Below are 24,199 nucleotides of genomic sequence, written 5' to 3'. Positions count from 1 at the left end.
GGACGTTTGAAGGGGAAGCGTCTATCCAGAGTCTCCCAGTGGCACTGATTAGCTCTGATGAAAAGAGCCCGCTCTATAAAAGCACATAATCATGCCAGCGGAGAATGGAGGAGCGAGGGAACATTCAGCGCTGCTTTGAACGGCCTTTTGAGATCAAACTGGGGTCGGGTGGCTGTGGAATAAAAATAAACACACACAGCATCTTCTCAATTAAACACACAATACTCCTGACCGCTCAATTTATTTAGCCTGTCCGCTAAGCCCAACAACTGTGGCATGTTGCACCTGAGAGGCAGACCAGCAGGACGTCATCAGTATGTGGTCTGATCTCTCAGTCTGGCACAGCACACAGAGCGGGAGGCATTTCGTCCTTCAAACAGTGAATAATTACTGTTTCACAGCTCTACTGCACATTCCTCTCCGACACCACAGTGGCCACAATCCAGAGCCAGCAGCTGGCCAAAGGTTTTTCCAAAAAACACTAATACAGCTCTGCTTCTTCTAATCAAACCCTGAAATGTTTACATGGATATAACTTCCTCTGCGTAATAAAACGTGCTCACCTCATGGCTTCCGCACCAACTTTAGATCATCTGATGTAAAGATTTTAGGGGAAACGGGATTTTAAAACTCTCAAGGGCAGTCATGAATCTGGAACCGTGGCGTTAAAATGATTAAAAACAGACCAAAAAGTTCAACTATTTGATTTTATTCAGTTTCTTAGCACTGCCGAGTGTTGCACACATGACCTCCCAAGCTTATGACACTTACCATTAACTACATTTTTCTAATGCAAATTCAAATAAAAAGCTTGACTGTGTTTCTTTTGTTTCAGGAGCAGAATTCTTTTTAAGAGAACGAAGAAAAAATCAGACAATTCATCTTTTCAAGTACAGCTGAAAGCACCATTTCATGGGCCTATATATATATGTGTGTGTGTGTGTGTGTGTGTGTGTGTGTGTGTGTGTGTGTGTGTGTGTGTATTTTTCTTGCAAGAAGATACATGTCTCTGTCGATAGAGCTATAGAAATATAACTGATTTGGAAATGACGAGTGATAGTCATTACTCTGGAAGTGCATAGCTTCCTTCTACTACATCAACTCCCCCAAAGAAAGTGGCTTACTGCAGATATTCTACATGCAGAATCTAGATATTAACATCTTTAAAAGAAGCAACGCCTCCTATGGCTGGAATCACAAATAAACTTTATGTTACATCGATTTATAAGAACACATGAAAGTTGATTTAGTTGTGTTAATGCCATAATCTCTTCAGCCATCACAGCTATAAATTATTATGAGCCAAAGATTTGTGTTGGCCTCCCACAAGGACAGCCTTTTTTATACTGAAGAGTTTATTAACAAGAAAAGATGTGGTAACACTTAACAATAAGGGTTCCTTTATGGATGTTACTTAGTGCATTATTACACATTATTAAAGTATTAATTAATTAATATCAATGATAATATTAAGTAATACATTACTAAGCAGACACCCCCCTTGTCCTAACCTTAAAGACGCTTAATAGTTAACAATATCGGGAGCATTAATAAAGGGATCCTTTGTTTATTACTGCTTAATAATGCACTAAGTTCTGTTAATAAAGGGATAATTATTGTAAAGTGCTAGCAAAAGATGTCTTACATTTGGAAAGTGTGAACATATTTGTTCAGCAACACAAAATAACTCAAACATCCACCCTGTTTCCTTAAATTATAGCTTATGTACAAAAGAAGGGATACCCTTTTAGCTGTCTAAATAGGTAACAGAGAATAAATGGTGCATCAAGTTTGATCCAGGAGACATTGGAGAGCTCAGGGATAAGTAAGTATACCGCTGGAGGCAGAAAACTGCAAAGGGAAGTCCTGTAAGTGCACTAAGTACAAGCTAACGCTTCACAGTCCTTCCTGAACACCTGTTAACACAATGAAAGCTTGTTATCTCGTTATACCTGCAAAGGCTGTAGGAAGGTGGTGTGTGTGTGTGTGTGTGTGTGTGTGTGTGTGTGTGTGTGTGTGTGTGTGTGTGTGTGTGTGTGTGTGTGTGTGTGTGTGTGTGTGTGTTTAATTCATATGGGAGTATTGCTAAGGAAGCCCAAGAAGAATCGAGGAAGAGAGAAGAGAAAGCCATTCATTCCACCACACCCTTCAGCCGACACACCCCTCCCTCGATGGCCAAAGACTGGCCAGGAACTGTCCCAGGTGGCAATCTGGATATGTGAGTCTGAAAGTGAACCAACAAACAAAAACAACCAATAAATACAGGACGCCCACTCAAAAGCACACGCGGCGACCAAGAAATGCCCACATAGTTTTGAATTTCATGAACCAATGCATTATTAGATCAGCTTCATCTAACATCAAACTGTTATTCAAGCTATTTAATCTCCTCTCTGATTTCTAAGACACTGACTAAATAAAGTTAGAATATGTAACACTTTAATAAAAAGCTATATTTAAATATTAATAATGCCGCCACAGGAAATTTAGAGGTGTGCAGAATGAATGTATAGTTTCTCCTTTAAAAACTATAGTTAAAAAAATAATTATCAAATTTTTATTTTGTTGGGCACGACACTGGGTTTATGTTTGCATCTAGCAGCCACTAGTGGGCACCGTTGTGCTAAAAGTCCGCTCAGCAAAGCGAGCCAAATGTCTTTTGCTTCCTTTAACTTGAACTGATGTTTTTCTTTTTGGGACTCTGGTAGTTCGTCCTAAAGCTGAAGAGGTAGCAGCCGGCTGTTTCTCCTTCTCTGATAGTATTGAGTGACAAACCTCTCACACCAGATGTGTTCTGTTGCAAAATGCATGAGCACATAATGAATGGAGGACTCAGAAAATGCGGAAGTGTGTTTCGGTGAGACAGACAACCGGATGGTCCAATCGCTGGTTTCAACCCGAACGGTGTTATTGGCTGAGATTTTTAGACAAATGTGAGAGAACCACTTAATTTCCTTAACTTTTTTTTATTTATTTTTTTATTCTCCACAAAATATTTACAGCTATCTGTTGTTAGGAGGCATGAAAAAAGCTTTAAGATGGCTTGTTTTGCAGATTTGCCATTGTAGCTTTAACAACAAAATGATTTACAATTGCTTCAAATGTGGCGATACAGATTAAAAGTCAGCTTCCACTATCAGAACTTCAGGGTATTTATACCGGACCTTCCTGGTATTGTCCAGGCCGACCCAAGACCACCACTCTCTGGGCCATTTCAGGAGTCATACAAATACCGGCCTTGGGATACGTACTTGGAAATGACCAGATAGAGTCTCTGGGTGGGAACTGGGGTTACGTCATGTTGATAGGTGGGAACAGATGTTGCAGATGTTGCCAAAAAAACGGCATTTGAAATTTTTTGAAGTACTGCTGGTTAAGCAGAATGGAATGGAAAGTGAGTTCTTAAAACTCCCAAAGCCGAAAAAAGTCCTGGAAATCCCTCCACAGCACCATAAATCACACTGAATTGTGGCCTACACCCATGTCCCGCATTAGCTTAAGATAGTAAACAGACGGTGAAACGCTAGGATTAGCAAAGCTGGACACATTATGTCACACTGTCACTTAACATTCATGCACTCACCCATCTTGACTTGCAAAGGGGAAGGGTGTTGGCTTAGCGTCCAGGAAACAGCAGATAACATGTCGGCTAGTAGAAGCTGACTGTTAGCATTAACAACTTCACTACATGGCAGAACTCGCCCTAGCTCGCGTTATTTGTGGAGATAGAACGTTGCAAGTCAGCGGTGGAGTCGTGTTGCTATTATTGAATCCAAGGCAAGATGTCCAGATAGGTATGTCAGGAAATAAGACTCCAAAACCTGCCATCTGCAGCTCAGCTGTGATGTGGCTCACTATTAGTTCCTGGAAATGGTTCACCAGTGTTAGTGCAGATTCAGCAAGAGTTTAGATGATATAATAAATATACTTTACCCAATTAGGAATGTTTGTGGGCATATGCATGTTTGTATGTATTTACATATTTATTGTTACATCTACTTTGAAGTCATTTACGGATTTACTGGTTTAAGTTCAATATATTAAAGCACTGATCCAGTTGCTTGGCAGCAGTGAACAGGAAATGGGATTTTTTTTTAAGTTTTTGAGACTCACTGAAAGTTTGTATTTGTAGGTCTGAGTGCATAGTGAAAAGAACCAAACTGCTAGCTTTCTTTTGTCTGAGCAAAGATGAAAAGTTGTGAGAACTCGGGGGTGAAGGGGCAAAGCAAACATAGCCGTGAAGGCAGAAGTGATACTTCCATCGGGGGATCAAAGGTTACAGACTCGCCCAGTGCCATTAATGGCCGTCAACGTCCTCCTCTTAACTCCACACAGAGGCTAACACTGACTCCATCATGGGGGAACAGTGCATTGACTCATTACTTAGGCCACTGAATTGGCCTGACATCACTCATCCAGATGCAGCAGTTGACTGGTGCAGACGATCCCCCCCCCCCCCCCCCCCCAAAGCACCCTGAGGGCAACTGTCACTACAATGGGACAACAGCCAGACAAGGCCAAGCACACATGGCAATACTCTGGAGGGCCATTATGCCTCCAGTACACATCTCTGGGTTCATCTTCTTCCCTTCATCTTCTGAGGATGAGGTTACAGAAAGGTCGTGTAAAGTAGTTTGAGTGGAGGTCCATGACTGAGTCATAATCAACTTATGGTGACATGTGAAATGTTTTGCTTTTGATGTTCACACACCAGAGAAAAACACTTAATGCTCAGCTGAAAATCTCCACAGGGCGCCGTAAACGACTACCTGCACGGGTTCTTACGTTCTTCAGACTTTTCAGACAGCAGATATAAAACACAAATGAACTTATAGATGGGGATTTTCTGAAGGAGTCATCTGGTGGAGGAGACATTTACACAGCTGGCAGAGAAAACCTCAAAACATTGTTATATCTCTTTAAAACAGAGACAAGCAAGGTGTCCAACTTCAAATTCATTATCGGCAATGATAGTTTTAAAGTCAAATTTACAGCAACTTTACATTAAAATTGCTTTGATGTTGTCTTTATTAGTGAGCTCCGGAGTACTGATTGTGAAAAGCCTGGAAAGCCTTTTCTGTGTCGTGTTCTAGCGTCACAGAGGAGTTCAAAAGCATTGATTTAAAGAGTTTGTGGTGAGCGGGCCCCAGCGAGTGGGAAGTCACATTGATGGCAGCTTTTCTCAGTGGGTGATGATGGGACTCACAGTAATCAATTACTGAATGAGAAATATATCCGTTTTGGTGGCCTAAGAATTGAGTCTCTGCTTTTCGCAGATGATGTGGTCCTCTTGGCTTCATCAGACCATGCTCTCCAGCTCTCGCTGGAATGTTATTTTGGATGAAAATCAGCTTTTCCAAATCTGAGACCATGGTCTTGAGTAAGAAAAGAGTAGACCGCCTTCTCCAAGTCAGAGACAAGGTCCTGCCCCAAGAGAAGTTTTAGTATCTATGGGTCTTGTCTATGAGTGAGGGACAGATGTAGCAAGAGATCGATAGGCAGATTGGCGCTACGTCTGCAGTGATGGCGTTTTACCGGTCTGCTGTGTTAAAGAGAGAGCTGAGTTGGAGGGCAAAGCTCTCGATTTACCGGTCGATCTACGTTCCTACCCTCACCTATGTCACGAGCTTTGAGTAGTGACCAAAAGAACGAGATTGCGGATATAAGTGGCTGAAATTTGTATTCTCCGAAGGGTGGCTGGGCTCTCCCTTAGAGATAGGGTGAGAAGCTCGGTCATCCCAGAGGGGCTCAGAGTAGACCCGCTGCTCCTCCACATCAAGAGGAGCCAGTTGAGGTGGCTGGGGCATCTGGTCAGGACGCCTCCCTGGTGAGGTTTTCTGTGCACGTCCAACCGGGAGGAGACCTAAAGGAAGACCTACGACACGCTGGAGGGACTATGTCTCTCGCCTGGCTCGGGAACGCCTTAGAGTTCCCCCAGAGAAGCTGGGCCATGAATGAATGAATGAATGAATGAATCAATGGATGGATGGATGGATGGATGGATGGATGGATGGATGGAAGTATATTCTTTTACTTATTTCTTGACTGGCTACTAAGAAGCACATCTTCAACTAAGGTGCTAATAAAACTATTGAGCCAAATGGAAATATTAGGTTGATAGTGAAATGAGATGAAGACGTGCAAACCTTCAATGGGATTGTTGACAATATCAGTCTGACTCAAGGAACCACAGAGCAGCAGTGCGACTAGTCAAAATATAACATGGAAAAATCTGTAGAGGAAAAACAACATTCTTGGGTGACCCGAGTGTGCTTAGGAGTTGCAGAAGCCACACATCAACACCACAGACAGAGAACAGGATTAACTGTAGCTCAGTGACGGGGCTGTGGCGTCGTTGTTGTTGTGGTTTTCACATTTTTCTTCTAAAAGATAACAGACAAAATAGAAACTCTGTGCTATTTATATTCTTTGCTAAATGAGTGAAGGTCTGCCATGATTTCCTTTAACTTTAGTAATGTGAATACAGAAAATAGAGTGAATGTGAAATAACCCAAAACAACGGTTGCTTAAGCTTTGTGCTGCTGTGCACTGAAACAGTCTGCCCTAAATCTACAGCGAGTACAGAAAGTATTCACACCCCCGTCAATTTTTCACTCGTCGTCATATTACAGACATTTTACTAAAATCAATGACATCAATTTTTTCCTCATTAATGCACACACAGCCCCTCATGTCGACAGCAAAACACTGAATTCTACAAATGTCTGCAGTTATTTCAAAAGTCTAACTGAAACATCACATGGTCCTAAGTATTCAGACCCTTTGCTGTGACACCCATATTTAACTCGGGTGCGTTTCAATTCTTCTGATCATCCTTGAGATGGTCTTACACCTTCGTTAGAGTCCAGCTGTGTGTGATTATACTGATTGGACCTGATGAGGAAAGACACACACCTGTCTACAAAAGACCTTACAGCTCACAATGCATGTCAGAGCAAATGAGAATCATGAGGTCAAAGGAACTGCCTGAAGAACTCAGAGACAGAACTGTAGCAAGGCACAGATCTGGCCAAGTTCACACTTAAGGGTCCTAAGAGCACAGTGGCCTCCATAATCCTTTAATAGAAGACGTTTGGGATGAGCAGAACCCTTCCTAGAGCAGGCCGTCCAGCCAAACTGAGCTACTAGGGGAGAAGAGCCCTGGTGAGAGAGGAAACGAAGAACCCAAAGGTCACTGTGGCTCAGCTCCAGAGATGCAGTCAGGAGGCGGGAGAAAGTTGTAGAAAGACAACCATCACTTTAGCCCTCCTCCAGTCAGGGCTTTATGGCAGAGTGGTACAGGGATATCCTGGACAAGAACCTTCTCCAGAGTACTCAGGACCTCAGACTGGGCCAAAGGTTTACCTTCCAACATGACAATGACTCGAAGCACACAGCTAAAATAATGAAGGAGTGACTTCACAGCGACTCTGTGACTGTTCCTGAAAGGCCCAGCCAGAGCCCTGACTTAAACCCAACTGAGCATGTCTGGAGAGACCTAAAAATGGCCGTCCACCAACGTTCACTATCCAACCTGACACAACTGGAGAAGTCCAGGTGTAAGAAACCTGTTGCATCTTTACCAAGAAGACTCGTGGCTGTATTAGCTCAAAAGGTGCTTCTACTAAATACTAAACTAATGTTTTGAATGCTTAGGACGATGTGATATTTCAGTTTTTCTTTTTTAATAACTCAATTTTTTTTATTCTGTGTTTTTCTGTCAAAAGATTGACAGATTAGGGTTTGTTGTTAGGCTCAAGGGCAACCAGCTGGCTTCATTAGACTCAGAGACTCTCTTGGTCAGCTTGCTTCTCACACCAAACCTTCTGTCAGGAATCTTGGCGTGACCTTTGACCCAGCTCTCACCCTGGTTTCTCATGTCAGTTCTCTTGTTGGCTCTTCCTTCTTCCATCTCAGGAACGTTGCTAAGCTGAGTCCCATTCTGTCCCGCTCTGAACTTGAGACAGTTCTCCACACCTTCATCTCCTCACGCTTAGACTACTGTAACTCTCTTCACGTGTCTGAGCAGAACCTCCCTGAACCGTCTACAGGTGGTTCAGAACGCCTGTGCTCGGCTTCTGACCAAGTCCTCCAAACACACCCACATCACCCCGCTTCTCCTCCAGCTTCACTGGCTGCCAGTCAACTTCAGGGTTCATTTCAAGATCCTGGTTCTGGTCTATAGGGCCTTACATGGACAAGCACCATCTTACATTGGTGATCTTCTTAGTCCCTACACCCCCAGCAGGTCCCTGAGGTCCAGTGATCAAAACCTACTGGTTGTGCAGCACCAGGCTAAAGGTCAAAGGTGACAGATCATCTGCTGCTGTGGCCCCCAGACTCTGGACCTCTCTCACCCTGAGCCTGAGATCAGTGGACTCAGTGGTCTCCTTTAAAAAGCAGCTGAAGACTCACTTGTTCAAGCTGGCTTTTGTATGACCTTCTTCACCTCTCTCTCTTTATTCTGCTCTCCCCACCTATTCCACCTTCCTCAGGATCCACTGGTTTCCCTCTTTCCTGTTCACTCTCTCTCTTTCTCTTAACATTTTTTCTTTTAAATCCCAGTTGTCTATTTTTGCTCATTTTAAATATATTTTTAAACATTTTATAAATTATTTTTTATATTTTTATATTTTTTGTTTTTGTGAAGCGCCTCGTGACTTTTATCTTGAGAGGCGCTGTAGAAATTATATTTTCTTCTTCTTCATTATCACTTGTAAGTCGCTTTGGACAAAAGCGTCGGCTAAATACATAAACAAAAACAAAAATAGGGTGCTGTGTGTACATTAATGAGGGAAAAAATGAATTTAATTGATTTTAGCAAACGGCTGAAATATACCAAAGAGTAAAAGAGAGACGTGGTCTGAATACTTTCCATGCCCACGGTACATAACCTGGGCTGTGGGTCGCTGTGCTCTGGTTTATAACGAGCATAAACATAAAATTCAATTTTAGAATTATTCTAAAGAAAAGGCAAGTTTATGCAAGAGAAATCCAGTCTGTGTCCTGGACTAAAGAGTGCTTCCACTGTTTATGAGCCCTTTCATGCTCTAATCACAGAAAAGCAGCAGAAGATGAACTCTGGGCATGTAGAAATGGCCAGATAATATGAATGGGAGGAATGTCGGCCGAAGAGCAGCCAAGGGAGAGAACTACGTTTAGCAATCTGCACATAAAATCACCTATTTCACCGTTTTAGCTGATCTATAACAATAATGTGGGACTTTGCTGTGTGATTCTAGTGTTGCAGTACAAGATGGTAACAAAGAACATAATCGAACTGGAGATAAAACAGATGCCGTGTACCGTGGTACCCCCTCTGTAATGAGCGTACATGGGCAGCGAGCAGTGACCGGCCCTGAGCCCAGCGGTGGAGGGAAACCTGCCCTTGCAACCAGGAAGGAGTAAACAGAGCAGCCAGCTGCTCTGGAGTGCAGCTGGTCGAGCACAGACGCACATCAGAGCTCCACCGCTCAAATCCCACGACTAGCTAAACACTCTGACATCACGGTGTGAAGTTTGGCAGAGCAGCTGTGGTTCTGGCTGAACTCTCCAATACCACTAGCATCAAGAGAAAGTAAAGGCCCCCCACCCCACTTTGACGAGACTCAGAGATAACTGCTGACAAATTGTATTCTACACAAATCTTTATTAGCTTTTACTGGGTGACTTCTATGAAGTTTAGGCATTACAATACTTAGCTCAGTTCTTATCTCTTAGCCCAGGTGTGTCACAGATTCATCAATGATGACTAAAGTCAAACCCAAATCCACAACAAAAATACAGACATGGATTCTGGGCGAGTTACTTATACCTTTCGGTCAGCTTTAGGACCAGGAAGTTGTCGAAGAGCGAAGGGCTGATGAGGGATTCAGTCCATAAGTAAGAAAAAAGGAGGGCTGGGGGTGGGGGTGCACTTTGAAATCTGAACCTGCCTCAAACAGCAGTGCCTTCTGTTCCTAGGAAGTGATGGAATTACTAAATCGTTACGCCTTAAAGCTCGAGAAGACTCACTGAGAAGTTAATGTCACATAAAGAAATAAAAAACATCCTTTAAATCAATAAAGATTTACAAAGCTGATTGGAGAACAGACTGTGAAGTGTTTGGAAGAAACCTCTTTTTGATTTTTTATACCGCAAATTTACCAAGTGAAGTTCCGCCATAAGATGAAGATAAACCACTTACAGCTACAATGGCAAATCTGCTACACAAGCTATGGTTAAAGACGGCTTATCATAACCCGCATCAAGTGGTAAATGGTAAATGGTCTGTCTTTGATGTAGCACCTTCTAAAGTCCTGGAACCCCCCAAGGTGCTTTACAACACAACCAGTCATTCACCCATTCACACACACATTCACACTGGTGAGGATGAGCTACGATGTAGCCACAGCTGCCCTGGGGCACACTGACAGAGGCGAGGCTGCCGAGCACTGGCGCCACCGGTCCCTCCGACCACCACCAGCAGGCAAGGGGGTTAAGTGTCTTGCCCAAGGACACAACGACAGCGACAAGACTGAGCAGGGCTCAAACCTGCAACCTTCCGATTACAGGGCGAGCGCTTAACTCCTGTGCCACCGTCACCACATCACCTCTGTCATAAAAAAGTCCCAGCAGAGGATGTACTTCCTGGGGCAGCTGAAGAAATTCAACATATCTGTACAGTTGATGAGGCAGTTCTACACCGCAATCATCGAGTCATCCTCACCTCTTCAATCACTGTGTGGTATGCTGGAGCCACCACCAGGGACATGACAAGACTGCAGCGTGTCTGCGGAGAAGGTCACTGGCTGCCAACTCCCCTCCATACAGAACCAGTCCTCCTCCAGGACCGTGAGGCGTGCAGGTCGGATAACAGCTGACACGTCTCACCCTGGACACAGTCTCTTCGACTCGCTCCCATCTGGCAGGAATCATTCGGACCAGAACCTCTCGTCACAAAAACAGTTTTCCCCTCTGCGGTCAGACTCATGAATGTCAATCATAGAACTGTCCAGTCCAGCTGCTTTGTTCTAGTCACATGACCCTAGTGTTGTGTTTGCACTTGAACTGACCCGCTCTGACCAGTACCTACACTGACTTGTATAAAGTAGCAGCTTCTCTAATTATTGTCTCCCTATATTATCATTTCATTGTGTTTATTTCTTGATTCCAATTTTTGCTTATCATTATTTTTTCTTGCACTAAGTACCGCAGCAGTTTCCTAACATTGTAATTCTCGTACATATGGAAATAAAACCCGTCTGATTCTAAAAGCTAGCTTGTTTTCCAGATTTGGTATTGCAGCTTTTCCACTGCCACCTGTCAGCATACAGACAAAAACCATCCGGTGGTGTCTGGGGGTCACTAAGACGTTAGGACTGTGGATCCAGGTAAACTTGGAACTCACCTTTGCTTTGCTGTCTTGTGCAGACATGTAGCCAACACACATGCTCTCTGTTGTGTGACTCCATAGAAACTCCACTGTGAATGAACAGATAAAAAGATTAAATCATAACGAAACATACATTTAATATTATGCAGGAAAGGTTTGGCCACTCAACAAACTGCTGGATTGGCTAAAGGCCGAATTTTATTAAATATATATATATATATATATATATATATATATATATATATATATATATATGTATGTATTATACTGTACCACACAAGATTATTTGGTGATGTTGTGAACTGTTAGGATGTCCATTAACTGGCAGGGGTAAAAAATAATAAAGTTGGGATGTGCAGACCTTAATAAATGCTGTAGTTTGCATGTTGTTTGTATTAGAAAGGAATAATCTGGTGTGACATAGTGGCTCTGGATGATGGCAATAATCTTTAACCTGATTATTGTTCACTGGAATAGTCTAAATACTTTATATAGTATTAAAACTGCTCCAACATTAATCATTCAATTTTTTTCATTAAATACAAGCTTTTCTTTGTGAACGGGTGAATTTTAGACAGAACTGAATTCTATTCAGCCAGTTTGCCTGAAGAAGAGTGTTTGTTTAAGCTGCAGGTAGGGAAACCAGATCCATCAATACAACCAGTCACAGAGCAGCATTCAAAAAGAGCCACTTGTCTGAGATTCAGTGAATGATTCATAGTGGGAGGTCTGTGTTTGAATTTGAGATGAAGGGTGTGAAACGAGAGCCTGACTGGGTGAGTTGAAACGCCAGAAAAGCCACAGCGCCCTCCCATTCTTCTCATTTCTCCTCCCGTTGACAGAAATCTTTACATATTCCTGGATAAATCCTTTCCGTTTATGTTCGGAGCAAGAGTGATCTGAGCTGAAGTCGTGAACATCTTACCCAAGATACCCTGAATATTTGGAGATGGCTGTGCTTCCACACATCTGCAGCACCTCAAGACAATGACTCCACCCAAAACACGATCCTCACTGGTGAGAAAGGGCGAGCCTGGACACACAGAAACAACCTTTTCTAGAAAGCAGGACTGGAATAAAACAGTATTCATCAAAATGTATTTACAAAGCAAGGGATCCAACGATAGGAACCTTTGTGTTGATATCAATATCTGATAATATCAGGTAATACTGCTGTTCTGACCAATACAACCAATTCTTTGCACTATTTTATTATCTACTTATTTACTGTGATTTACATTTCTTATGTACTGTATTCAGCGCCTTGGGCTCGCTGACAAGGCGCTTTATAAATAAAGCTTTGATTTGATTGATTTAATAATATAGATATGATTTACTACTACTGATTTAGATTAATTTGTGGAGTAGAGGTGGACTTTTTAGTAACAGGTCTTTGAGAGGCAGAATGCTTGCTGATTCCCATGTGTTCAAATGCGTAAAGTAGCTTTCCGGAGTTTTCCCCTTTCAGAAATGATGTATGATTTTTCAGAAATCCCTAAAAGTGATAGTGTTATCATGGAATGTGATATAATGGAAAAAATACGTCTTTTAAAAAAAACTTTTTGGTAAGCATGCCCCCTGCCCCGCAGCGCTCCGTGCAACAGGGAACTGAGCGCCGACCAGAACTAACCAATAGCGTTAGACTACCGCTTACGTGCTTCAAATTTAAGGAATGCCTCGGCTGATGCAGACTTGATGAACTTTTCATGGACAATAAGTCTCTAAAATATAAATATATGAAAACACAACATGACATGAGAATAATAATTGTAAAACAACGTGTTTTTGCTCCGTATGTCGACTGCAGAAGCACATTTATAAAGAAGAAACGTGAAGTCACCATCTTAAAAAAATAAACGGATCGAGAGATTATTCGTGTGATATGCTTGTCAGCCACTAGATGGTGCCATCAGATAAGAGAAATACTCTGGAAAGAGACTTTGGGTGTTTCTCAATGCCAAGGAACCTTGCCTTGATGTCTTGGCCCCGCCCCGGTTGCCTAGGAGATACGTCATCAGGAACCGCCAAGACGTGTTCCAGTGTTCATGTTCTACCGAGGCGTGTGTTCTCTGTTTGTTAGCCGTTTAGATAGCTGAGCAAGGATACACGGGAGGCGTCTTGTAGCCTAGCCTTGGTAAAAAATTACCCAGAATACACCGCGGTATTTTCGAAAGGATGGCAGCTCAGAAGCCGGCAGCTACTTTGAGGGCAAATTTCAAGTTTTAAAGTAAGTCAACTAATTTAAAGAGTTTTTAGATCCAAAGAAGTTATCCATGGTTGGTTAGCTGCTTAGTAGTTGCAGCTTCGGTGGCTAGCGGGTAGTAACTTGCTTATATATTTAATTTAACAAACATATACACAATTTCAAAAGTAAACGGCTCGTTGTATATCTATATTGGAACTGATTTGTATAAAATATAACATTATCTCCCGTGTCAAGTGATGTTACGTGACCACTGTGGAAGCTGCGGTCACATGATGCAAGTCTGTTCCATTTAACCGTTTTCTTTGACCAAGGAAGGACAGTGTCCTTGTAAGCAAGGCGCCTGGCCTCGCAAGACATCGCCTCACAAGGCCAGGCGCCGTCACATTGAGAAACACCCTTTAAGTGTGGCAGTGTAATTCAAATTTTAAAATGGAACCTGCCCGTTGCACAAGATAGGGGCCGTGTGTTATAAAGGCTCAAAATCATGATACTGAGATTATGCTAGGGTGAAAAACCCAAAATCATGATATTTGGGTGATACACCACATTTTCCACAGCATGGGTGGGGGTGCACGATGCATTTTGAACACACACAAAAAGAAAAGTTATGAATTATGTACATTATTAATTGATTATTTAAACAAATTTAGAGTGGCACACATTCAAAATGAAAATTAATTTCTAAGTTTTTTGCAATAATTTTCGCCATGGTAAACCAAAATGCTAAAGAAAGTAATAGCATACCTCCAAGGGCCGATATGCTTCTTTTGATGTAAATTTGTGGGGGTGTACGCTGATGTTTGAGCCGCATTAATGTCTGTGGAAGAATAATAATAAAGAGAACAAATCCTCCGGTGAAGAACAATAAGGGAGCCGCAGGTAGAGCAGCAGATCCCTTAATGAATTCTTTAAAAATCAGACAATGTGATTTCCTGAACATATTTTAAATGCTGTGGGAATGCACCTACAATGTGAATTTCAGACCCCACCATGATTTCTTAAGCAGTTTTTACAGGACCATAGCGTTTGCAAAACGGGATTTGCTCTGGTGAATGTTGACGGCCACAGCGCCAGTATTTGGTCTTCTCGTTAATCCAGGTAGCCATGGCTTTGAGGCCTAGCCCTTTGAATCCATCACAGCCATTCAGTTAATGCTCTGTCCCTTCACAGTATGGACAGTAAGGTTTGAACTTCTGTCTCTTCTTAGGTTGGGCTGTCAGATCGGGAGCTGTAGATTCTCCCTCTGGTCTTAGCTTGGCTTGGGCTGGGTTTGGGCCGTAATAGACGGAGGCAGATTTGCTTTGTGACTTGGACCATGCTGAGGCTTTAAGTGGGTTCTTCTCTGGACGTAGCCTGTCATAGGGTATGTGAGAGGCTTGTCTGGATAGCTGAAGGACTTGGGATTTCCGTTCGAGCCATTCTGAGAAGTCGTACATATTGTATGTTTGGCTGCTGCCAGTGCGGATGATCCCCCGGGTAATACAGTACTCAATGAAACTGTCTCTGTAATTCAGGGGGAGTTTGGTGAGCAGTCTGTCCACATGTGAACCACAATGAAGCTCACTGGCTGCTACTTCATCCATGGTACTGAGAAGCCTGTCCAGGCTGGACACGGACAGGGACAGGTCCTCAATAGCTTTAGAGTCTCCTGGTCGAATTGGGGGGCTGTTCCATATTGTGCTAAGCTCACTTTGGACTAACTGCCTTGGCTGTCCATACCTCTGCTCTAGCGCCCTCATTGCACTAGTATAAGGAGTGCGGTCGTGAATGTAGCGCTTGGCTACCTGTAGGGCGCTGGGATACTCTAGAAGATCTAATAGGACTTGAAACTTGTAATCTTCCCCAGATGAGAATGTGGCCCTAGGGTGCTGTCCAGCCCTTTCTTTAATAAGGCAAAGTCACTCTCTCTGCACGACTTGAATACCACCAGCCTAGGCTTTGGAATACCATATCAGGACGCCACCATAATCTCCATCAGGTTTGGTAGAGGCGCTCTGGCTGATTCAGATGTGGCAACCTGTGGATTACGTCGTTCGGCAAAGGAAGATGATGAATCGTCACTTCCTGACGGATCAGGAACACGGTGGTTGCCAGCTGGATCAGGCAAAGCTTCAGGATGCAATATGTTGGATACAGGGTGCTGAGCATCTGCCCTCTGTGATGGCTGGATCACCGGTTCTGGTGGACGTGGCAGTTGGTAGATCGGATCAGCAGGACGTGGTGGTTGCTGCAGGTACACAGGATTAGCTGGATGTAGCGTCTGCTGCAGATTCGCTGGGTCCCCAGCCTGCGATAGCTGGTGTACTGCACGATAAGCACGTTGTCTTGGCTGATTAGCTGAGGCTGCGTGGTGTAACATCTGCACCTGGCCTGGCCGGTTTATAAGGAGATGATGTTCCGATCGCTGATACACGAAGGGCGTAGCGGTGCATCGGCCAAGTCTCCTGAGTGGCGTTGATGCAGCTACATAAGTGGCAGGGTGCAGCACCGGCTGAGTGTGAAAACTCACTTCACGAGGAGGTGATGGAGCAGATGCCTTAACTGGCCTCAGCATGGTCGCAGGTGTTATGGTGTCCTGCTCTGGCACAGGTAGTGGCTCTATGGTGCGATGTATCACCTCACTGCTAGGTTGTGAAACTTGCTCCAAACGCTCCACCCGCTTCAGTAATGTTCCATGAGTGTTCTCCATAGACACTTGAAGGTGATTCATGGTTTGGAGAACATTGTTCCATACTGATTCCATCCTCTGCCATCTCCCTTCCTCCTCATTGTCAGAGCTGCTGGAACTACGTGAAGCTCTAGATGGGTTGTGTGGCTCATTAAGATTGTGCTCGTAGTCCACCAGATATCCCGGGAGTTTCCTCTCCCGTTTTGGACGGGGGCTACTCGATGCACCTCCATCTTCCATCTCATGAACTCAGCCAATGCGTATCTGGCTCGAAGGACCACTTGTTTGATTCTTTGCACTGATTGCCGATCACCCTTCAACTGAGTCGTCCTCGGTCAGAAGGATTGGCACTCCACAGCAATGTAGTCCAAGTAACTTTATTAAGGAGGCGGCAGATGATAACAGGTTGTACAACGTTAGCGGTGAGGCAATTGCATTCCTGTATACCAATGCAGGTAAAGGATTGTGAGTGTGTAGGAGTATGTAGGTGTGGTAATCTGTTAACAGACAGAACCAACATTCGTGTTAATCCTTATGAAAAGCAGTGTACCGTTTATATACAGTGGGGCAAAAAAGTATTTAGTCAGCCACCGATTGTGCAAGTTCTCCCACTTAAAATGATGACAGAGGTCAGTAATTTACATCATAGGTACACTTCAACTGTGAGAGACAGAATGTGAAAAAAAATCCATGAATTCACATGGCAGGATTTTTAAAGAATTTATTTGTAAATCAGGGTGGAAATTAAGTATTTGGTCAATAACAAATATTCAACTCAATACTTTGTAACATAACCTTTGTTGGCAAAAACAGAGGTCAAACGATTACTATAGGTCTTTAACAGGTTTGCACACACAGTAGCTGGTATTTTGGCCCATTCCTCCATGCAGATCTTCTCGAGAGCAGTGATGTTTTGGGGCTGTCGCCGAGCAACACGGACTTTCAACTCCCTCCACAGATTTTCTATGGGGTTGAGGTCTGGAGACTGGCTAGGCCACTCCAGGACTTTCAAATGCTCCTTACGGAGCCACTCCTTTGTTGCCCGGGTGGTGTGTTTGGGATCATTGTCGTGTTGGAAGACCCAGCCACGTTTCATCTTCAAAGCTCTCACTGATGGAAGGAGGTTTTGGCTCAGAACCTCACGATACATGGCCCCATTCATTCTGTCCTTAACACGGATCAGTCGTCCTGTCCCCTTAGCAGAAAAACAGCCCCAAAGCATGATGTTCCCACCCCCATGCTTCACAGTAGGTATGGTGTTCTTGGGATGCAACTCAGTATTCTTATTCCTCCAAACACGACGAGTTGAGTTTATACCAAAAAGTTCTACTTTGGTTTCATCTGACCACATGACATTCTCCCAATCCTCTGCTGTATCATCCATGTGCTCTCTGGCAAACTTCAGACGGGCCTGGACATGCACTGGCTTCAGCAGCGGAACACGTCTGGCACTGCAGGATTTGATTCCCTGCCGTTGTAATGTGTTACTGATGGTGACCTTTGTTACTGTGGTCCCAGCTCTCTGCAGGTCATTCACCAGGTCCTCCCGTGTGGTTCTGGGATTCTTGCTCACCGTTCTCATGATCATTTTGACCCCACGGGATGAGATCTTGCGTGGAGCCCCAGATCGAGGGAGATTATCAGTGGTCTTGTATGTCTTCCATTTTCTGACAATTGCTCCCACTATATAAATAAAGTCGGTCGATCGATCGAAAATATTGTGTCTGCATACCACTGTCCCTTATGAGCATTTCAAACTGATGTTTTTTTTTCTTTATTTCGAGAAACATGCTTTCTTTGTTTTTGCAGCATGGAAAGCGCATGATGTACATTTTATAATGAAATATTTATTATGCCAATTTGTTCACAATAACTCAGACATTTATTCATGGCGTTGCATAATCAATAAAGCCACTCAACCAGGAACAGAAATGGGCTTCACTGTAATGGCAATAGAACTACTAAGCTATCAGTAACATCTTTAAAGGGACTATAAGGAAGTGTGACGGCCAAAACATGTATATAAATAATAAATGCCTTCTTCATACATTCTCCTGCAATGCCCTGGTCCTGTAGAATGAGCCCTGGCATTTTTACTGTGATTGCCTGTTTTTCTGTAAAATCACAGAAAAAGAGAGATGCTCGGGTCGAGCAGGCTGCTTCATGCGCGCTCACGCTCAGGCATCGCCTGTAGCATTTGCTATCCGTAGCTTTAGCAGCAGAGAGAGAGGCAGTGCCACTTTGTCGCTGTTCCTAACGCCTAGTGACAAAGCTAGCTACATTTCTGAGGACCCTTAGCTACTTTCTGTAGAACTTTCTTCTGGATATTTCCTGCTAATTAGCAACAAAATAGCCGTTTTCACTCCGAACCGTTCTTGGAACGTTGTTTCAGCTGTCATCAAGGATATAAATGTTACAGTTACAGCAAATGTTACTGATGCTTTAGCTCGCCTAGTAAGACGTCGGACTCCCAAGCAGAAGACCAGGGTTTGATTCTGGATGTGAACATAGTTGATTTAGAGTTTCTTTTTTACATTAATGATATATTTTTTTACAGTAAGATGCCCAAATTTTTATTTGAGACTCGCCGAACGGCGTTGAATTCACAGATAAAAAGATGTGGGTTCAACTTTCATTTTGGAACAATTTTTCAAGCAAGGGAAGGGAATGATCTGAGCATGCAGGAGGACTGACCCATCATAAACCTTTGTCGGCTGTGCTGAAGAGAAAGGTACAGAACCACATTATTTAATTAATTAGCTACGTGTTCTCCTGTCCTCTGTCCTCCGACCCACCCACCCACCCACCCACCCACCCACACACACACACACACACACACACACACACACACACACACACACACACACACACACACACACACACACAAGGGACTGCCTCAGCTGTTATTTTCGTCAAGGAGTGTGCACGTACAGCATGCGCGCCTCGTACACGAGCCTACTATTGCAGCTGCCGTTACGCTTTTGGCCTGAGGGGGCGATCGCGAGCATAAAAATTCAAAACTCCGTAAAGTCCCTTTAATATATGACTAATATTTTCATAATTTTCAAATTTTAGCAGGAAGTTGTGAATAAATGATATCTCCCTTAAATTAAGTGTTTTTGTTCATAATGGTCGATTGTTTCTTCTATGAACTTTAATTTAGTATTCTTTATTCAGATATTGGGTTTACATTGTTTGATCTATCTTTATTATGGTTTTACACATACTCTGGACAAGACATATCCACTTTTTTATTTTCAACATGTCTGGAATGACTTCAAAGTAGTTTTCGATCTTGAACACTGTAGACCTGTCTCTCTGTTTACATTAAGTCACAGAAAATGTCATCGCTGCTTCTGCTGAGGCTAGATTTATAGTTGAACCTGATGTGTGTTTAAAATGAACCAAAAAAAGAAATAACTTCAGACTGACTACTTTGTGTTGTAAATATTCATCACACAGCCAAAGCGGGAAGGCCTTTCTAGGGACCAGAACAAGGCTGAAACCACCACACGTATCCACATGTCCTTTCTTTGTCTTCTCTGAGCTATCCAAGTGGTCACCGACTTCACAACAAACACACTTAACAAGGATTTCTAAAACTGACCACTTCTGTGAATGCAACAAAATTACATCTTCAAATAAACATGCGACCAAACAATTACGTCTTTCCAAATTTATCTGTGGTTGTCAGCTGCGACGTGTGCAACATTCAAAGAGCCATTTAAACAGTAAAAAGAGCCATAAATCAAAAGTTGTCTCTTCTGATTCTATTTTTCTACGTTTCTTCTGCTTCACTCATCCTTTATGTTGCACATCTGCCTTCTTCATTTACTCAGTGTCTGTGACACAAACACGCTCTTGGGTTGAATAAACAAAGTGTGGGAAGCAGCAATGGTAGATCTGCAAGCAGATGACTTACTGATGAATTTGTTTTGCATAGCCTCCAGCAGCGCTTGGTGGGCATCTTCAGACTGCATGGCAGCGGCGCATTCCCGAGCCAGCATGGTGCGAATCAGATGCTCTCCACACCCTGACATAAAAAATAAACAAGCACGGTAAGCTTTAAAGCTCAGTTATACCTCAGTAGTAGTGTTGGGTAGTAGTATCATGCACCACCCAGTATTATTCTGTGTTCTACCTACATTTGAAGCTAAATCAATGAATGACAGCTTCATCGTGTTCCAGCTGGAAGGGCTTGCTAATTGTTGCATTTAAACCTTAAAGCAGTTGTGTTGTTATGCTTTCTTGCATATTTGATCTCAGAATGTTTAATATTTGCTCAGTTTACTGATTTTAATAACTTAAGTAACATTTCTGGCTTTAACACTGAGCAGTGGATAAAATTAAGATTTAGGGCCATTGTTGATCATGGCCATTACATATCGGCATTGGCCATAGAAAAACCAATATCTGTGACCTCTACCGCTAACTGTAAATTTAACTTCTGTTTATTGCCGTCTCGGTTGCTAGGCATCATGACATACACTGAGGTTGAGGCGGGAACAAACATCAAAGGCTCGTCTGTCCTAACTCACAGCTGCTCATTTCTGGTCCTAGTGGCCGAGGAAGGACCTGACGTACATAGACTTGTGAGGTCGGGTACTCACAAGAATAAGTGTGTCAATGTATTTCTCTGTATTTAAACACTGAAGCAACATGTTAACTAAAGGTGTTTTAACAGTAATAATCATGAAGCTGGATACAAATGAACAGAACATCCAGGAAGACATTGAGATAGTGGACTCCTACAAGTACCTGGGTGTTCACCTCAACAACAAACTGGACTGGTCAACAAATATAGACGCCTTGTATAAGAAGGGCCAAAGTCGACCCTACCTACTGAGGAGATTGAGGTCCTTTGGAGTTTGCAAGACTCTGTTAAGGACTTTTTAAGATCCGGTGGCAACATCTGCCCTTTTCCATTCAATGGCCTATTAGGAGAGCAGATGTACGGACAGGGATGGGCAGGATTGACAAACTGGTGCAGAGGTCTAGCTCTGTAATGGGATGCCCTCTGGAGTCTGTGGTGGTGGTGGTGGTGGGGGGTGTTAGCTAAGCTGACGTCCATCATGAACAACAAACACCACCCTCTCCAGGAGTCGGTGCGTGCCCTGAGCAGCTCCTTCAGTCAGAAACTAATACACCCCCGCTGCAGGAAGGAGTGCTTCCATGGATCATTCATCCCAACAGCAGTTAGGATTTAGAAGACATTATGATGTCATGAGTCATCCAGCCACTTTAACTCTATGGTCAGTACTCCATGCTTAATACACCTGATATATGTACACCTGTGCGTGTTTGTGCCTGTATTTAACCATACCTATCACTTGGACAGTAAAGAGTAGTTTTAGCAGAACAGCTGATACTTTAAATGTATTATTAGCTCCACGACATTTCACAACCCCCTTACCCACAATGCTTACTGTGTATGTGTCCACACAGGAACCACTGTTGTATATAGTGTTGTGTCTTATTTAATCTTTGATTTTTGCATTCTTGGTCACTTTTGTACTCCTTTGTTATCTGTCCTGAGCTGTAGTAGGGTTAGGGTTAGGGTTAGTTATTTATACAATAGTTCACCACTCGCACAAAAACAGGATCCAGAGGTAGTAAATGGTTGCCAGATTCAAGTATGCTTCTTTGGAGTACACACATTTATTCTGAACAATATCTGACACACTGCAGAAGAAAGCACTACAGGTGACTCTAGAAAGAAGCATGTATCAGCCTGTAGTCTAAGGAGCTTGAAAGAAAAGCGTCTGGACTTCTTTAAGTTGCTTGAAGACGTTTCACCTCTCAACAAAGAGGCTTCTTCAGTTCTAAGGTCAAATGGTGGAGAGTCCCAGATTTATCATTATTATATCAGCCTGTACCTTTACCACCATCAAGACCCAAGTAAAAGGGCAAAATCAATCTTTTTAATTTAAAAACAAAAATTCACTTCAGATGTTATTTCACACGAAATTACAAATACTGAATGGATGTGGTACGCCACTAAAACAATGTTCCTAAAACATTTAGTTGGTGGAAAAACCAAGAAATCCAATTCTTGTGGAAACCCATAAAGACAGAGGCATATAGCCTCATTTTTTCTGTAAACACTAATTTATGCCCCATAAAACATCAGGTAACTACAACAGAACCGAACACAGGTTGGTTACTGTGGAGAGCAAATGCCTGGAAGCCATTTCAGTTTCATTTTAAAGCAAAAAGGAAAGATGGACTTGCTGTGCTCTGTGCTTTTTACACCGTTTACTACAGTCCTCTGTGTCGGACTGGATATTAGGTTGGCACAAAGGCAACTGAATTGGAACAAAAGAAAACATTACAGTCTGAAAGTGAATCAAGCCCAAATCAGGAAAGTAAAATGATGTGTAAACACGGCTTGGGGCTTTCAGAATTCGTCGGGTAAACAGCGATGTTTGTGAGTTGATGACCACAGCAAAGGAAAGGCCAGATGAAGCAGTAAAACTGACCCACATTAGCCACATAACACAAAAAATACAGAGTGAGGAGGAGGAGGAGTGTGTGGCTGTGTGTGAGGCAAAAAAATAAAAAGGGTGAGGATCCTTGTGTCATATTGAAAGTTATTGTTTTTCTGCTTCTTTGATAGAAACGTCTTTCATGTTGGGAAATTGAAGACAGGTGTTTTGCTGGAACACATGTTGAGCTTTCCGAACACAGAAGGCCGGCCTTTTGTTGGTAACATCAAAGCATCCAAAAGCCACAATACAGGAAGGCTGGGTGACAAGAAAATGCATCCAGAAGAAGAAAATATCATTTCTTTGGCACCTCTCAAGATAAAAATCGCGAGGCGCTTCACAAAAACAAAAAATGTAAAAATATAAAAAATAATTTATAAAATGTTTAAAAATATATTTAAAATGAGCAAAAATAGACAATTGGGATTTAAAAGAAAAAATGTTAAGAGAGAGAGAGAGTGAACAGGAAAGAGGGAAACCAGTGGATCCTGAGGAAGGTGGAATAGGTGGGGAGAGCAGAATAAGGAGAGAGAGGTGAAGAAGGTCATACAAAAGCCAGCTTGAACAAGTGAGTCTTCAGCTGCTTTTTAAAGGAGACCACTGAGTCCACTGATCTCAGGCTCAGGGGGAGAGAGGTCCAGAGTCTGGGGGCCACAGCAGCAGATGATCTGTCACCTTTGACCTTTAGCCTGGTGCTGCACAACCAGTAGGCTTTGATCACTGGACCTCAGGGATCTGCTGGGGGTGTAGGGACTAAGAAGATCACCAATGTAAGATGGTGCTTGTCCATGTAAGGCCCTATAGACCAGAACAGGATCTTGAAATGAACCCTGAAGTTGACTGGCAGCCAGTGAAGCTGGAGGAGAAGCGGGGTGATGTGGGTGTGTTTGGAGGACTTGGTCAGAAGCCGAGCACAGGCGTTCTGAACCACCTGTAGACGGTTCAGGGAGGTTCTGCTCAGACACGTGAAAAGAGAGTTACAGTAGTCTAAGCGTGAGGACATGAAGGTGTGGAGAACTGTCTCAAGTTCAGAGCGGGACAGAATGGGACTCAGCTTAGCAACGTTCCTGAGATGGAAGAAGGAAGAGCCAACAAGAGAACTGACATGAGAATCCAGGGTGAGAGCTGGGTCAAAGGTCACGCCAAGATTCCTGACGGAAGATTTGGTGTGGGAAGCAAGCTGACCAAGAGAGTCTCTGACTTTGGGAACCAGCTTGTCTGGGGCACAGATGAGGATCTCAGTCTTATCTTCATTCAGCTGAAGAAAGCTCCCATCACCCAGGTTTTGTTAGAGTCTAAGCAGGTGTGTAACAGCTTCAGCTTAGACATCTCATGGGGCTTAAAGGAGATGTACAGTTGGATGTCATCTGCATAAAGATGGTAGGAGATTCCTTTGAAGGAGCTCAGGAGGTGCTGAAGAGGAAGCAGATAGAGGAGGAAAAGCAGAGGCCCCAGCACAGAACCTT

The 24,199-nt window shown here is 43.2% G+C and overlaps 1 protein-coding gene across 5 annotated transcripts in view; it reads right to left on the bottom strand.

Annotated features, from left to right (window-relative positions):
• Positions 1-24,199, bottom strand: part of tasp1 (taspase, threonine aspartase, 1) — an 86,489-nt gene that overhangs the window by 37,807 nt on the left and 24,483 nt on the right. For 2 of the 5 annotated variants that reach the window (XM_015944003.3, XM_015944004.3), the window contains exons 11-14: positions 20,171-20,281; positions 12,300-12,407; positions 11,390-11,463; positions 694-2,224 (exon numbers count right to left, since the gene is read on the bottom strand). In XM_015944003.3, coding sequence (XP_015799489.1) covers positions 2,132-2,224; positions 11,390-11,463; positions 12,300-12,407; positions 20,171-20,281 — 386 coding nt within the window. In that variant the 3' untranslated portion in view covers positions 694-2,131. Of the gene's footprint in view, positions 1-693; positions 2,225-10,708; positions 10,904-11,389; positions 11,464-12,299; positions 12,408-20,170; positions 20,282-24,199 lie in introns of those variants that run through there. The other 3 variants (XM_070542129.1, XM_070542130.1, XR_008565632.2) reach the window with 2 other exon arrangements.

This window comes from Nothobranchius furzeri, chromosome 12 (assembly GCF_043380555.1).
Source record: "Nothobranchius furzeri strain GRZ-AD chromosome 12, NfurGRZ-RIMD1, whole genome shotgun sequence".
Taxonomy (NCBI): domain Eukaryota; kingdom Metazoa; phylum Chordata; class Actinopteri; order Cyprinodontiformes; family Nothobranchiidae; genus Nothobranchius; species Nothobranchius furzeri.
Note: the sequence above shows the minus strand (reverse complement) of the source record. Positions and strands in the feature narration are given on the sequence as shown.